Source organism: Pristiophorus japonicus, chromosome 13, assembly GCF_044704955.1.
Source record: "Pristiophorus japonicus isolate sPriJap1 chromosome 13, sPriJap1.hap1, whole genome shotgun sequence".
Classification (NCBI taxonomy): domain Eukaryota; kingdom Metazoa; phylum Chordata; class Chondrichthyes; family Pristiophoridae; genus Pristiophorus; species Pristiophorus japonicus.
Window position 1 is genome coordinate 38,290,475 of NC_091989.1, and position 17,091 is coordinate 38,307,565.

General features: G+C 44.4%; 1 protein-coding gene across 1 annotated transcript in view; it reads right to left on the minus strand.

Moving 5' to 3' along the window:
* Positions 1 to 17,091, minus strand: part of selenoo1 (selenoprotein O1) — a 37,002-nt gene that overhangs the window by 13,419 nt on the left and 6,492 nt on the right. The window contains exons 5-6 of the mRNA XM_070897377.1: positions 14,525 to 14,805; positions 9,666 to 9,822 (exon numbers count right to left, since the gene is read on the minus strand). Of these exons, the coding sequence (XP_070753478.1) occupies positions 9,666 to 9,822; positions 14,525 to 14,805 (438 nt within the window). The remainder of the gene's footprint in view (positions 1 to 9,665; positions 9,823 to 14,524; positions 14,806 to 17,091) is intronic.

The following is a 17,091-nucleotide window of genomic DNA, read 5'->3' on the forward strand; positions in this document are numbered from 1 at the left end:
GGGGTGGCAGATTATATTTTGGCAACTTGGTATGCACCAGGTATTTTGGCAATTGCAAAACAAATCTGTGAAAATTGTGTTACCTGTCAGACAATGAATCCAGGTAAAACGGAAAAGGTAGAATCTGCCTCCCACCCAAATCCAATGGGGCCTTTTGTACATTTACAAATGGATTTTATTGAATTACCTATGTGTATGGGATTTAAGTATGTATTAGTTATTGTAGATGTATTCTCTAGATGGATTGAAGCCTTTCCATGTGAAAGGCCGATGCCACTACTGTTGCTAAATTTTTGTTAAAAGAAATCGTACCACGCTTCGGAATTCCAGCTAAGCTTTCCAGTGACAATGGGTCACATTTTACGGGAACGGTTATTAAAAAAATGTGTAAAGCATTATAGATCAACCAACGTTTTCATTGCAGTTATCATCCACAATCAGTCAGACTTGTTGAAAGATAAAATGGAATGCTTAAAAATAAGCTGGCGAAACTGTGTAATGATACTGGACTAAAATGGGTAGAACTGCTGCCCTTAGCCTTGATGATAATGCGATCTGCAACTAACAGAACAACAGGCTTGTCACCGTATAAGATAGTTATGGGACATCCCCAACGACTGACTACCTTTTACTGCACCGTTTACGGCAAAACAAATGGACATTCAAAAAATGGAAGAAAATATGTTGACTTATTGTATTGCACTAACCAAATGTATTTCCAGCTTTCATTCACAGGTAAAAGAAGCCTAAGTCGAACCAGCAGAGGGAAAGTGTCATAATCTGGAGCCTTGACATTTCGTTTACATCAAAATTTTTTTTAAAGAAAAAGCAGCCTACAAGACCATACCAGGTCTTGCTGGCAACTAATACTGCAATCAAGATAAAAGACCAACATGGATCCATGCGTCCCATTGCAAAAGGACATCCGACATAGAGGAATGAATAAGGAACTGTATGGACTATGGGGACTGATAGTGCTGTGCTCAACAGGGTTGTGCCTTGTGTCATTGACAGAACCAGGGGTACGGAAACACGAACAAAGGGAACTACAGGAAAATGTCTTTATGGCACTGAGTCATAAGTATGTACAAGAAAGGAACTTGTCTGACTGTTGGATATGTTCTCATGGACCTGTCCCCTTTAATGAATCAGAAATGGCAGAATGGTTAATAGTGCAAATAGGACAAACTTAACTAAGAACATAACATAAGAACATAAGAATTAGGAACAGGAGTAGGCCATCTAGCCCCTCGAGCCTGCTCCGCCATTCAACAAGATCATGGCTGATCTGGCCGTGGACTCAGCTCCACTTACCCGCCCGCTCCCCGTAACCCTTAATTCCCTTATTGGTTAAAAATCTTATCTATCTGTGACTTGAATACATTCAATGAGCTAGCCTCAACTTCTTCCTTGGGCAGAGAATTCCACAGATTCACAACCCTCTGGGAGAAGAAATTCCTTCTCAACTCGGTTTTAAATTGGCTCCCCCGTATTTTGAGGCTGTGCCCCCTAGTTCTAGTCTCCCCGACCAGTGGAAACAACCTCTCTGCCTCTATCTTCTCTATCCCTTTCATTATTTTAAATGTTTCTATAAGATCACCCCTCATCCTTCTGAACTCCAACGAGTAAAGACCCAGTCTACTCAATCTATCATCATAAGGTAACCCCCTCATCTCCGGAATCAGCCGAGTGAACCGTCCAAGGCTAGTATATCCTTCCTCAAGTAAGGTGACCAAAACTGCACGCAGTACTCCAGGTGCAGCCTCACCAATACCCTGTACAGTTGCAGAAGGACCTCCCTGCTTTTGTACTCCATCCCTCTCGCAATGAAGGCCAACATTCCATTCGCCTTCCTGATTACCTGCTGCACCTGCAAACTAACTTTTTGGGATTCATGCACAAGGACCCCCAGGTCCCTCTGCACCGCAGCATGTTGTAATTTCTCCCCATTCAAATAATATTCCCTTTTACTGTTTTTTTTTCCCCCAAGGTGGATGACCTCACACTTTCCGACATTGTATTCCATCTGCCAAACCTTAGCCCATTCGCTTAACCTATCTAAATCTCTTTGCAGTCTTTCTGTGTCCTCTACACAACTCGCTTTCCCACTAATCTAAGGTGTCAGAAACAAAGGATCTAACAGAATGGAGGTCAGCAGGATATAATCTTACAACCTTCCAGGGATGGTACTAGCCAAATTATAGTAATAGCCGTCAACCACCCTTCCTAAGTATTACCCCGGGAAAGGAAATCCTGAAGGTATAATATGCTTAGTAAGTGACGAAACTAAAGGACCAGAAGTGGAATGCAGCAAGTATTCCCAAATGACAAGCCACAACAAATCACGCTGACGGGAGAAAGATAGCAACTTTTAACTGGACTATGGTCCTTAATAAAACTTCAGGTAAAAGGTGGGATGGGAGACCACTCGAGTATGGATGGCACGGAAGGACCAGAGACTGATGTCCTATAATTGCACTTACTTTATTTGTGGCCATAAAGCCTACCCATGGTTACCAGCCAACTGGACGGGGTCCTGTTATTTAGGATATGTGATACCCTTTATTAGGACAACAAGGACTCTAAGGGATGCCTATGGAAGCCATAGACCTAAACGGGATTTGACATGGTTAAATGAAATAGTCGAGGTAATGGTACCATCCTATGGAATAGCATCGAACGAATGGCAATTACGGGAACTGGCTAATTTAGTAGAATCAGTAGCCAACACAACTTCCCAGGCCTTCGAAAGGGTAAATGACAAAATGGTAGCCATTTGAACGGTGGCTCTCCAAAATCGTATGGCCTTAGATTATCTCCCAGCCAAGGAGGGAGGGACATGCGTGTTAATTGGTGAAGAATGCTGTACGTACATCCCGGATAATTCAGAAGAGATCAGCAATCTAGCTGAATATATTAGGAAGAGGGTGATAGAGTACAAACAAACTATTGGCCAGGGAAGTACCGCCTTGTGGAATTGGATATCCGGATGGCTGGGATCCCTGGGAAAATCCTTGGTACAGGGTTTGATCATGTTCTTGCTGATAACTAATACAAACAAAAGGTATAAGGCAAAGATTAAGTGCTGCTGTGCCAGGTTGGGAGAAACAATATTACCAACCGAAACCACTGCTAGGGTTAGGTTAGCAACAACTACTGAAGGTTCTTGTGTGGAAATGGAAATAGAAAGACTGTGCAAGATTAGAATGGATTAAGTTGTCCTTATAAAGGACAAAAGGAGAGAATGTGGAAATTTACTTTTAAAGTTACATTTTCTGTTAAATGTACCCTTTTGTAATGTTGGGGAGGGCATCAAACATGAAATTAGGGGTGCGTGCAATAAAGGTGCAGCAGTTATAATGGGTGACTTTAATATGCACATAGATTGGGTTAACCAAACTGGAAGCAATACAGTGGAGGAGGATTTCCTGGAGTGCATAAGGGATGGTTTTTTAGATCAATATGTCGAGGGACCAACTAGGGGGGAGGCCATCTTAGATTGGGTGTTGTGTAATGAGAGAGGATTAATTAGCAATCTCGTTGTGCGAGGCCCCTTGGGGAAGAGTGACCATAATATGGTGGAATTCTGCATTAGGATGGAGAATGAAACAGTTAATTCAGAGACCATGGTCTAGAACTTAAAGAAGGGTAACTTTGAAGGTATGAGGCGTGAATTGGCTAGGATAGATTGGCGAATGATACTGAAGGGGTTGACTGTGGATGGGCAATGGCAGACATTTAGAGACCGCATGGATGAACTACAACAATTGTACATAACTGTCTGGCGTAAAAATAAAAAAGGGAAGGTGGCTCAACCGTGGCTATCAAGGGAAATCAGGGATAGCATTAAAGCCAAGGAAGTGGCATACAAATTGGCCAGAAATAGCAGCGAACCCGGGGACTGGGAGAAATTTAGAACTCAGCAGGAGGACAAAGGGTTTGATTAGGGCAGGGAAAATGGAGTACGAGAAGAAGCTTGCAGGGAACATTAAGACGGATTGCAAAAGTTTCTATAGATATGTAAAGAGAAAAAGGTTAGTAAAGACAAACGTAGGTCCCCTGCAGTCAGAATCAGGGGAAGTCATAACGGGGAACAAAGAAATGGCGGACCAATTGAACAAGTACTTTGGTTCGGTATTCACTGAGGAGGACACAAACAACCTTCCAGATATAAAAGGGGCCGGAGGGTCTAGTAAGGAGGAGGAACTGAGGGAAATCCTTATTAGTCGGGAAATTGTGTTGGGGAAATTGATGGGATTGAAGGCCGATAAATCCCCAGGGCCTGATGGACTGCATCCCAGAGTACTTAAGGAGGTGGCCTTGGAAATAGTGGATGCATTGACAGTCATTTTACAACATTCCATTGACTCTGGATCAGTTCCTATGGAGTGGAGGGTAGCCAATGTAACCCCACTTTTTAAAAAAGGAGGGAGAGAGAAAGCAGGGAATTATAGACCGGTCAGCCTGACATCGGTAGTGGGTAAAATGATGGAATCAATTGTTAAGGATGTCATAGCAGTGCATTTGGAAAGAGGTAATATGATAGGTCCAAGTCAGTATGGATTTGTGAAAGGGAAATCATGCTTGACAAATCTTCTGGAATTTTTTGAGGATGTTTCCAGTAGAGTGGACAAGGGAGAACCAGTTGATGTGGTATATTTGGACTTTCAGAAGGCTTTCGACAAGGTCCCACACAAGAGATTAATGTGAAAAGTTAAAGCACATGGGATTGGGGGTAGTGTGCTGACATGGATTGAGAACTGGTTGTCAGACAGGAAGCAAAGAGTAGGAGTAAATGGGGACTTTTCAGAATGGCAGGCAGTGACTAGTGGGGTACCGCAAGGCTCTGTGCTGGGGCCCCAGCTGTTTACACTGTACATTAATGATTTAGACGAGGGGATTAAATGTAGTATCTCCAAATTTGCGGATGACACTAAGTTGGGTGGCAGTGTGAGCTGCGAGGAGGATACTATGAGGCTGCAGAGTGACTTGGATAGGTTAGGCGAGTGGGCAAATGCATGGCAGATGAAGTATAATGTGGATAAAAGTGAGGTTATCCACTTTGGTGGTAAAAACAGAGAGACAGACTATTATCTGAATGGTGACAAATTAGGAAAAGGGGAGGTGCAAAGAGACCTGGGTGTCATGGTACATCAGTCATTGAAGGTTGGCATGCAGGTACAGCAGGCGGTTAAGAAAGCAAATGGCATGTTGGTCTTCATAGCGAGGGGATTTGACTACAGGGGCAGGGAGGTGTTGCTACAGTTGTACAGGGCCTTGGTGAGGCCACACCTGGAGTATTGTGTACAGTTTTGGTCTCCTAACCTGAGGACGGACATTCTTGCTATTGAGGGAGTGCTGCGTAGGTTCACCAGACTGATTCCCGGGATGGCGGGACTGACCTATCAAGAAAGACTGGATCAACTGGGCTTGTATTCACTGGAGTTCAGAAGAATGAGAGGGGACCTCATAGAAACGTTTAAAATTCTGACGGGGTTAGACAGATTAGATGCAGGAAGAATGTTCCCAATGTTGGGGAAGTCCAGAACCAGGGGACACAGTCTAAGGATAAGGGGGAAGCCATTTAGGACCAAGATGAGGAGGAACTTCTTCACCCAGAGAGTGGTGAACCTGTGGAATTCTCTACCACAGAAAGTTGTTGAGGCCAATTCACTAAATATATTCAAAAAGGAGTTAGATGAAGTCCTTACTACTAGGGGAATCAAGGGGTATGGTGAGAAAGCAGGAATGGGTTACTGAAGTTGCATGTTCAGCCATGAACTCATTGAATGGCGGTGCAGGCTAGAAGGGCCGAATGACCTACTCCTGCACCTATTTTCTATGTTTCTATATTTCTATGTAAAACAAAATTAAGTCTCAGTTCTCCCAGAAGCCCCTGAAGCAGACAGCCTGTTTCTGCATAAACACATTAACCTTGACTGATAAGCCAACTCATTTAGAAAAGCAGAAGCCATGTGTGTGAGCGAGGGAACCTTGAATTTACCCTCCCTGTCTTGTTAGAACTATACTCCCTGCTAAATAACTGTGGCTGTGCAAAATCTTAGAAGTATTAGATAAAAGCTGTTTTAGATAAGTAGGAAATTAAAACAAGAATGTGATGTTCATTAAGTGATTGAAGAACTCCTTATGTATTTGCTGACCGCAAGGGCAGAACTGATACACGTGATGGAACCATAATTTCTTTGTTTATTCTTCTGTATAAAGATAGTGTGTTTTTGTATTACTGTAGAAGTCTTTGCGGAGCTTTTGACTTAGCAGGACATTTCCTTGCAGCAAGTAAATTAAAGGGACATCTACTGAGCTGTTTATGTCTGAGTTTCATTTTTTTTTTAGTTAAATTGAGAGTCGAGATTTCGACAATAGACAGATTTTTGAACGATAAGGGAGTGAAGGGTTATGGGGAGCGGGCAAGAAAGTAAAGTTGAAACCAAGCTCAAATCTAGGGGCCTAATGGCCTATTCCTGTTCCTATTTCTTATGTTCTTATGTTTGATACCTGAACTAATAAGAATATCCAACAACTCATTCACTGACCTGTGCTAAAAACACAATACTAATAGTATGCAGCAATATTTAAAAAAGTTAGAACACCTTCAGAATGCCATAAGAAATAGGAGCAGGAGTAGGCCATACGGCCCCTCGAGCCTGCTCCGCCATTCAATAAGATCATGGCTGATCTGATCATGGACTCAGCTCCACTTCCCCACCCGCTCCCCATAATCCCTTAGCGCTCAAAAATCTGTCTATCTCCGCCTTAAATATATTCAATGACCCAGCCTCCACAACTCTCTGGGGCTGAGAATTCCATAGAATTACAACCATCTGAGAGAAGAAATTCCTCCTTAAATGGGTGGCCCCTTGTTCTGAGACTCTGACCCCTAGTTTTAGTTTCCCCTAGGAGTGGAAATATCCTTTCTACATCCAACTGGTCGAGCCCCCTCATTATCTTATATGTTTCGATAAGATCACCTCTCATTCTTCTGAACTCCAATGAGTATAAGCCCAACCTATCTTCATAAGTCAATCCCCTCATCTCCGGAATCAACCTAGTGAACCTTCTTTGAACAGCCTCCAATGCAAGTATATTCTTCCTTAAATATGGAGACCAAAACTGTATGTAGTTCTCTAGGTGTAGTCTCACCAATACCCTGTACAGCTTACATAAGAACATAAGAAATAGGAGCAGGAGTAGGCCATACGGCCCCTCGAGCCTGCTCCGCCATTCAATAAGATCATGGCTGATCTGATCATGCACTCAGCTCCACTTCCCTGCCCGTTCTCCATAACCCCTTATCGATTAAGAAACCGTCTATTTCGGTCTTAATTTTATTCAATGTCCCAGCTTCTACAGCTCTCTGAGGCAGCGAATTCCACTGATTCACAACCCTCAGAGAAGAAATTTCTCTTCATCTCTGTTTTAAATGGGCGGCCCCTTATTCTAAGATCGTGCCCTCTAGTTCGAGTCTCTCCAATCAGTGGAAACATTCTCTCTTCATCCACCTTGTCAAGCCCCCTCATAATCTTATAAGATCACCTCTCATTCTTCTAAATTCCAATGAGTAGAGGCCCAATCTACTCAACCTTTCCTCATAAGTCAACCCCTCATCCCCGGAAATCAACCTAGTGAACCTTCTCTGAACTGCCTCCAAATCAAGTATATCCTTTCGTAAATATGGAAACCAAAACTACACGCAGTATTCCAGGTGTGGCCTCACCAATACCTTATATAGCTCTAGTAAGACATCCCTGCTTTTATACTCCATCCCCTTTGCAATAAAGGCCAAGATACCATTGGCCTTCCTGATCACTTGCTGTACCTGCATACTATCCTTTTGTGTTTCATGCACAAGTGCCCCCAGGTCCCGCTGTACTGTGGCACTTTGCAATCTTTCTCCATTTCAACATTAACTTGCTCTTTGATTTTTTTCCTGCCAAAGTGCATGACCTCACACTTTCCAACATTATACTCCATCTGCCAAATTTTTGTCCACTCACTTAGCCTGTTTATGTCCTATTGCAGACTTTTTGTATCCTCCTCACTCATTGCTTTTCCTCCCATCTTTGTATCATCAGCAAACTTGGCTATGTTACACTCAGCCCCTTCTTCCAAGTCGTTAATATAGATTGTAAATAGTTGGGGTCCCAGCACTGATCCCTGCGGCACCCCACTAGTTATTGGTTGACAACCAGAGAATGAACCATTTATCCCAACTCTCTGTTTTCTGTTATTAGCCAATCCTCCATCCATGCTAATATATTACCCCCAATCCCATGAACTTTTATCTTGGGCAGTAACCTTTTATGTGGCACCTTGTCAAATGCCTTCTGGAAGTCCAAATACACCACATCCACTGGTTCCTCTTTATCCACCCTGTTCGTTATATCCTCAGGAACTCCAGCAAATTTGTCAAACATGACTTCCCCTTCATATATCCATGATGACTCTGCCTGACCGATTTTTGCTTTTCCAAATGTCCTGCTACTGCTTCTTTAATAATGGACTCCAACATTTTCCCAATCACAGATGTTAGGCTAACTGGTCTATAGTTTCCTGATTTTTGTCTGCCTCCTTTTTTTAAAATAGGGGCGTTACATTTGCAGTTTTCCAATCTGCTGGGATCTCCCCAGAATCCAGAGAATTTTGGTAAATTACAACCAATGCATCCACAATCCCTGCCGCTACTTCTCTTAAGACCCTAGGATGCAAGCCATTAGGTCCAGGGGATTTATCTGCCTTTAGTCCCATTATCTTACTGAGTACCACCTACTTAGTGATTGTGATTGTGTTAAGTTCCTCCACCCCCCTATAGCCCCCTTGACTATCCACTGTCGGAATATTGTTAGTGTCCTCTACCGTAAAGACTGATACAAAATATTTGTTCAGAGTTTCTGCCATCTCCATGTTCCCCATTACTAATTCCCCGGTCTCGTCCTCTAAGGGACCAACATTTACTTTAGCCAAACTTTTCCTTTTCATATACCTATAGAAACTCTTGCTATCTGTTTTTATATTTTGTGCTAGTTTACTTTCATAGTCTATCTTCCCTTCCTTAATCATTTTTTTAGTCGTTCTTTGCTGGACTTCTCTGCTTTTGTACTCTATCTCCCTTGCAATAAAGGCCAACATTCCATTAGCCTTCCTGATTACTTGCTGTACCTGCATACTAACTTTTTGTGTTTCATGCACAAGCTCGCGAGTGTTTCAAAATTCATGGTTTTGCATAATTGTGGATGGAGGTCAGCAGGTCTTTGAAGGTAGGAAACTGATAAATAGATACTCCGTGTAGATTCTGTACTCCAATATGTAAAATCATTGAGAGAATATTTCACGCAGTGTTGCAACCCATCATTCATTGTAACCTTTCACTGCTGTTCTGCAACTTAATTATTAGTTTAAGGAAAAGTCATCTGCGAGAAGTACCTATGGTCATTGTTGACAAATGGAGGGTCATTTGACAAATGACATCAAAAATACAAGTGATTTTAATTTGCAAACAACTGATGATTACAAACATAGCACACTAAATAAAGCAAGAGTGTGTAAAGTAATGATTTTACAAGTAAATCTTATATAAATCTCAAAACTATTTCATAACCTAGGTTTTGTACGTAGTGAGGATTTACAAATGCACTGTGCATGCTTACCGTGGATCCATACTTGGTGTGAAGGCCAGTTTTAGCTCTTCCAATGTCGCACATTGCTCGGTCAGTTTGTCAAGAAATTCTGGCAGTGTGAATACAGTGGAAATTCCAGGAATTGGAAAATCGCTGAGTAAACGGAAGGTGTTTGTAAAATCTGCACCTGAATGAAGCAAACAGAAGTTATTTAAAATATACTTGCAGTTTTAATTCATCTCATTCTCTGCGCAAGTACTACAGTAAACGCATGAAAAATATCCAATTATTACATTTAACCTGGGTACAACTAGGAACCCACGCAGTATGTATCCGAGCATAAGCATTAGCATTTAGGATTTGGAAGGAAATTGGAACAGCACAAAAAAACCCAGAACATTTCTGGCATAAATGGACGATTGTCTCTCATCCTGTTTCTGTAGTCACTCATTCTTTTTCATTATAGTGTCAGCCGTGGCTCAGTGGGTAGCACACTAGCCTCGGAGTCAGAAGGTTGTGGGTTCAAGTCCCACTCCAGGGACTGGAACACAAAAATCTCGGCTGACACTCCAGTGCTGCACTGTTGGGAGGTGCCGTCTTTTGGATGAGACGTTAAACCGAGGCCCCCTCTGCCCCCTCAGGTGGACGTAAAAGATCCCATGGCACTATTTCGAAGAAGAACAGGGGAGTGATCCCCGGTGTCCTGACCAATATATATCCCTCAATCAACATAACAAAAAACAGATTATCTGGTTACCATACTGCTGTTTGTGGGAGCTTGCTGTGCTGCCACATCTCCCACATTACAACAGTGACTACACTCCAAAAGTACTTCATTGGCTGTAAAGCACTTTGGGATGTCCAGTGGTCGTGAAAGGCGCGATATAAATGCAAGTCTTTCTCTATTATTTCAGGCCACCCTTTCTGTATTTTTCTACATTCAGTTCTCCCACAAGGTACCACACAGAAGATTATTAGAGAAAAGTAATGGGTATGGAATTAGGGCGAGGATAGCAACATGGATTAAGAATTGATTCGATGGGAGAAAACAGAGTAAGAGTTAAGAGCAGTTTAGTGTACATCAATAGTTTGGACATAGGCTTCGAAGGTATGGTGTCAAAATATGCAAATTATACCAAAATAGAAGGGGCAATTCAATCTTTAGAAGACCAAAGGAAGCATAGAAACATAGAAAATAGGTCCAGGAGTAGGCCATTCGGCCCTTCGAGCCTGCACCGCCATTTAATGAGTTCATGGCTGAACATGCAACTTCAGTACCCCATTCCTGCTTTCTCGCCATACCCCTTGATCCCCCTAGTAGTAAGGACTACATCTAACTCCTTCTTGAATATATTTAGTGAATTGGCCTCAACAACTTTCTGTGGTAGAGAATTCCACAGGTTCACCACTCTCTGGGTGAAGAAGTTTCTTCTCATCTCGGTCCTAAATGGCTTACCCCTTATCCTTAGGCTGTGACCCCTGGTTCTGGACTTCCCCAACATTGGGAACATTCTTCCTGCATCTAACCTGTTTAAACCCGTCAGAATTTTAAACGTTTCTATGAGATCCCCTCTCATTCGTCTGAGCTCCAGTGAATACAAGCCCAGTTGATCCAGTCTTTCTTGATATGTCAGTCCCGCCATCCCGGGAATCAGTCTGGTGAACCTTCGCTGCACTCCCTCAATAGCAAGAATGTCCTTCCTCAAGTTAGGAGACCAAAACTGTACGCAATACTCCAGGTGTGGCCTCACCAAGGCTCTGTACAACTGCAGTAAGACCTCCCTGCCCCTGTACTCAAATCCCCTCGCTATATAGGCCAACATGCCATTTGCTTTCTTAACCGCCTGCTGTACCTGCATGCCAACCTTCAATGACTGATGTACCATGACATCCAGGTCTCGTTGCACTTCCCTTTTCCTAATCTGTCACCATTCAGATAATAGTCTGTCTCTCTGTTTTTACCACCAAAGTGGATAACCTCACATTTATCCACATTATACTTCATCTGCCATGCATTTGCCCACTCACCTAACCTATCCAAGTCACTCTGCAGCCTCATATCATCCTCCTCGCAGCTCACACTGCCACCCAACTTAGTGTCATTCGCAAATCTGGAAATACTACATTTAATTCCCTCGTCTAAATCATTAATGTACAATGTAAACAGCTGGGGCCCCAGCACAGAACTTTGCGGTACCCCACTAGTCACTGCCTGCCATTCTGAAAAGTACCCATTAACTCCTACTCTTTGCTTCCTGTCTGCCAACCAGTTCTCAATCCACATCAGCACACTACCCCCAATCCCATGTGCTTTAACTTTGCACATTAATCTCTTGTGTGGGACCTTGTCGAAAGATTTCTGAAAGTCCAAATACACCACATCAACTGGTTCTCCCTTGTCCACTCTACTGGAAACATCCTCAAAAAATTCCAGAAGATTTGTCAAGCATGATTTCCCTTTCACAAATCCATGCTGACTTGGGCCCATCATGTCACCTCTTTTCAAATACGTTGCTATGACGTCCTTAATAATTGATTCCATCATTTTACCCACTACCGATGTCAGGCTGACCGGTCTATAATTCCCTGTTTTCTCTCCCTCTTTTTTTAAAAAGTGGGGTTACATTGGCTACCCTCCACTCCATAGGAACTGATCCAGAGTCAATGGAATGTTGGAAAATGACTGTCAATGCATCCGCTATTTCCAAGGCCACCTCCTTAAGTACTCTGGGATGCAGACCATCAGGCCCTGGGGATTTATCGGCCTTCAGTCCCATCAATTTTCCCAACACAATTTCCCGACTAATAAGGATTTCCCTCAGTTCCTCCTTCTTACTCGACCCTCTGACCCCCTTTATATTCAGAAGGTTGTTTGTGTCCTCCTTAGTGAATACCGAACCAAAGTACTTGTTCAATTGGTCTGCCATTTCTTTGTTCCCAGTTATGACTTCCCCTGATTCTGACTGCAGGGGACCTACGTTTGTCTTTACTAACCTTTTTCTCTTTACATATCTATAGAAGCTTTTGCAGACCATTTTAATGTTCCCTGCAAGCTTCCTCTCGTACTCTATTTTCCCTGCCCTAATCAAACCCTTTGTCCTCCTCTGCTGAGTTCTAAATTTCTCCCAGTCCCCGGGTTCGCTGCTATTTCTGGCCAATTTGTATGCCACTTCCTTGGCTTTAATACTATCCCTGATTTCCGTTGATAGCCACGGTTGAGCCATCTTTCCTTTTTTATTTTTACGCCAGACAGGGGTGTACAATTGTTGTAATTCATCCATGCGGTCTCTAAATGTCTGCCATTGCCCATCCATTGTCAACCTCTTAAGCATCATTCACCAATCTATCTTAGCCAATTCACGCCTCATACCTTCAAAGTTACCCTTCTTTAAGTTCTGGACCATGGTCTCTGAATTAACTGTTTCATTCTCCATCCTAATGTAGAATTCCACCATATTATGGTCACTCTTCCGCAAGGGGCCTCGCACAACGAGACTGCTAATTAATCCTCTCTCATTACACAACACCCAGTCTAAGATGGCCTCCCCCCTAGTTGGTTCCTTGACATACTGGTCTAAAAAACCATCCCTTATGCACTCCAGGAAATCCTCCTCCACCGTATTGTTTCCAGTTTGGTTAGCCCAATCTATATGCATATTAAAGTCAACCATGATAACTGCTGCATCTTTATTGCATGCACCACTAATTTCCTGTTTGATGACCTCCCCAACATCACAACTACTGTTTGGAGGTCTGTATACAACTCCCACTAGCGTTTTCTGTCCCTTGGTATTCCGTAGCTCCACCCATACCGATTCGACATCATCCAAGCCAATTTCTTTTCTTACAATTGCCTTAATTTCTTCTTTAACCAGCAACGCCACCCCGCCTCCTTTTCCTTTCTGTCTATCCTTCCTAAATGTTGAGTACCCTTGGATGTTGAGTTCCCAGCCTTGGTCACCCTGGAGCCATGTCTCCATGATGGGCCGAAATGGCCTCCTTCTGCGCTGTAAATTTCTATGTTTCTATGTATATGATGCCAACCACATCGTATCCGTTAACTGCTATCTGCACAGTTAATTCATCCATCTTATTCCGAATACTCCTCGCATTGAGGCACAGAGCCTTCAGGCTTGCCTTTTTAACACACTTAGACCCTTTAGAATTTTGCTGTACAGTGGCCCTTTTTGTTTTTTGCCTTGGGTTTCTCTGCCCTCCACTTTTACTCATCTCCTTTCTATCTTTTGCCTCTGTCTCCAATTTGTTTCCCTCAGTCTCCCTGCATTGGCTCCCATCCCCCTGCCATATTAGTTTAACTCCTCACCAACAGCACTAGCAAACACTCCTCCTAGGACATTGATTCCGGTGCTGCGTAGGTGCAGACCGTCCGGTTTGTACTGGTCCCACCTCCCCCAGAACCGGTTCCAATGCCCCAGGAATTTGAATCCCTCCCTGCTGCACCACTGCTCAAGTCACATATTCATCTGAGCTATCCTGCGATTCCTACTCTAACTAGCACGCACTGGTAGCAATCCCGCGATTACTACTTTTGAGGTCCTACTTTTTAAATTTAGCTCCTAGCTCCTTAAATTCGTCTCGTAGGACCTCATCCCGTTTTTTACCTATATCGTTGGTACCAATGTGCACCACGACAACTGGCTGTTCACCCTCCCTTTTCAGAATGTCCTGCACCCGCTCCGAGACATCCATGACCCTTGCACCAGGGAGGCAACATACCATCCTGGAGTCTCGGTTGCGGCCGCAGAATCGCCTATCTATTCCCCTTACAATTGAATCCCCTATCACTATTGCTCTCCCACTCTTTTTCCTGCCCTCCTGTGCAGCAGAGCCAGCCACGGTACCATGAAACATAAAACTTTTGTACTGACCTGTTATCTTGAAAACAATTAACAGCTCAGAAACTAACTCTTCATCCTCGGCCTTCTCACATCGAAGAAGTCCCAATTTCTTCCTCATCTTTTGCAGGTAGTGTTGCTCGAATTCTGCATTATATTCCTCTTCAATGATAGACTGCCCCTTCTCCAGGGGCAGCTCAGGATCCAAGGCCTCTGCCAGTTTACCCAGGTTCCATTTACAGATTTCAGGCTGTCGGTTGAATGCATAGCGGCCTCTATTATCAGAACCATTACAGATATAATCCGGATCAAACCTTAAATGGTTGGAGGAAAAAATAGGCCTTTAGATCAATCATGCTGAAGCCTTTTATGTTACAATGCATTACTAAATTTAATTATCCATAACCTTACCTGGATCATTTGTACATTGAAAAGTAGTGCTGCTGTATGTATAAAAGCCACATCAAATATATGTATGAATGCACACCCGCTTCAGATAATACAAATGTAGTTTCTTGCAAATCCAAAAAGAAAATTGTTGATCTAAAACAAAAGTATTACAGCAACACTACAATAAACTGAAAAGCTTTTAAAATGTATTACTACATAATGCAGATTAGTTCACAGGAGAATACAATCAACATTGTGAATTTGTTTTGTTCATTAGTTGATGAGTGTTTATGTTGGACAATGCAACGTGTTCCATTTTGGTACCGAGTGCGAGCACCAAGCGCTCCCAGGTCAGGTACAGTACAGTCAGACGTAGGGTAAAATTCTGCTTTTCCATTGTGAAGAATTAAATAAAATATTCGGGGGGGAAATTGTAATCAAAGGCTTCCTGCGGACGAACGCCTCCAACTGAAATTTTTTTGACAAAAATACCTGGTGGTCCCGGAGGAACGTAGGATTGCACTCCGAGGCCTAGTTTCGCAGTCCAATGTAGGGGACCACGTATTCCAGAATCGTACGCATATCCTGGACCACCAATCACAATGTAATATTCACATTCATAGTAATGGGAGCTCCGAGCTCCATTACAATCAATGAGAATAGCCCTAAAAATCAAATAAAACATAAATTTAAAACTTCACTTAAAAAAAATTAAATGCATTGTTTGGGGGACAGGGGGGAGGGGGAGGGGGAGGGGGTGTTGTATAAAATGTGTTTTTATAGCACTTACATCGAGTTTCTAAAGGTTATTTGTTTATTTAAATTAAATGTTTGAGAAAAACGTATTTCTTTGAAATTTAAAATAAAATGTTTTAATAATGTTAAAAATAAACTTACCTTCATAGACAGGATTTTTAATATAAAAATAAGTAACATTTAATTTTTCTATGTTTTAAAACTCTTACACTGGTAAAAGTAGGTTATACGCCTGCTTTTACCAGGCGTAAGAGTTTGAAGGACATTCGCTGTGCAAGAGATGGGCAAATATCTACGACCGCGAATGTCCTCCTCCCGCAAATGCGTGCGATCTGTCAATGACAGATCGCAAAAGCCGGTTCTCAGCGCGTGCGCATCGCGTGCCGAGAACTGGCATTTGCGAGGTCTCTTCAGGTGGGTGCGTACAGAGGCCGCAATACTCAGGCCATTAATTTAGAGTTCCATCATGTCCTTGCTCTGGCAGCAGTTTCACAGCACAATGGGCCCAAGACCTGGACGCCTGTTTTTCGCGCCACAAAGTGCGCCTAAAAAAAACTTACCTATTCTTCGGCTCCCTGCAGGTCCTCTGGAGCTGGGCGCGGTGCGGCACGAGTTGTAGAGGGCGGAGCTAGGTCCCTGCGCTGAAAACAGTGCCGGGGCCTCTACACATGCGTGCTACAGTGGGCGCGCATGTGCAGTAGCTCCAGGCGCCCAAAACTGTGTGGGAGGGGCCCGAAGCACGCAGCCCCTAGCCCTGGCCGAATGGCCTCACTGGGGCTGCGTGCATAAGGCTGTCTTCCACGGCCAGCTCCTGCTTCCTCCCGACCCGACTCCTGCTTCCCCCCGCCACCCCCCGGACTGGACCCGACCCCGACTGGACTCCCGCATCCCCCCCACCGGACCCGACCCGACCCGCGCGCCCCCCCCCACCCGACCTGACCTCCCTCCCCCCACCCCCGGACCCGAACCGAACCGACCGACCTCCCACCACCACCCCCCCGACCCGACCCCCCATCCGGACCGGACCCGACCCAACCTGACCTCCCTCCCCCCCGTCCCCGACACGAACCGACCCGACCTCCCTCTGCCCCCCCAACCCCCGACCCGACCCGCACTCCCTGCCTCCCCCCCTACCTGAACCAACCCGACCTCCCTCCTCCTCCTCCTCCCCACCACCCCCCCCGACCCGAGCCGTGCTCCCGACCTCCCCACCACCCCCCCCCGCCCCGACCCGCGCTCCCGACCCGACGCCACCTACTTGTAAATCTGGTGCTGGGAACGGGTCCTGCCCGAAGTCTTGGGCCTGGCCGGGTCTGGCCTGGCCGGGCCTGGCCCATTCAGCCTCCCTCTTCTCCTCCACCCCCCGCTTCTCCTTCCCCGCCCCCCTTCTCCTTCCCCTTCCTCCCCCCCCCTTTCTCCTTCCTCTTCCACCCCCCCTTCTCCTTCCCCTTCCC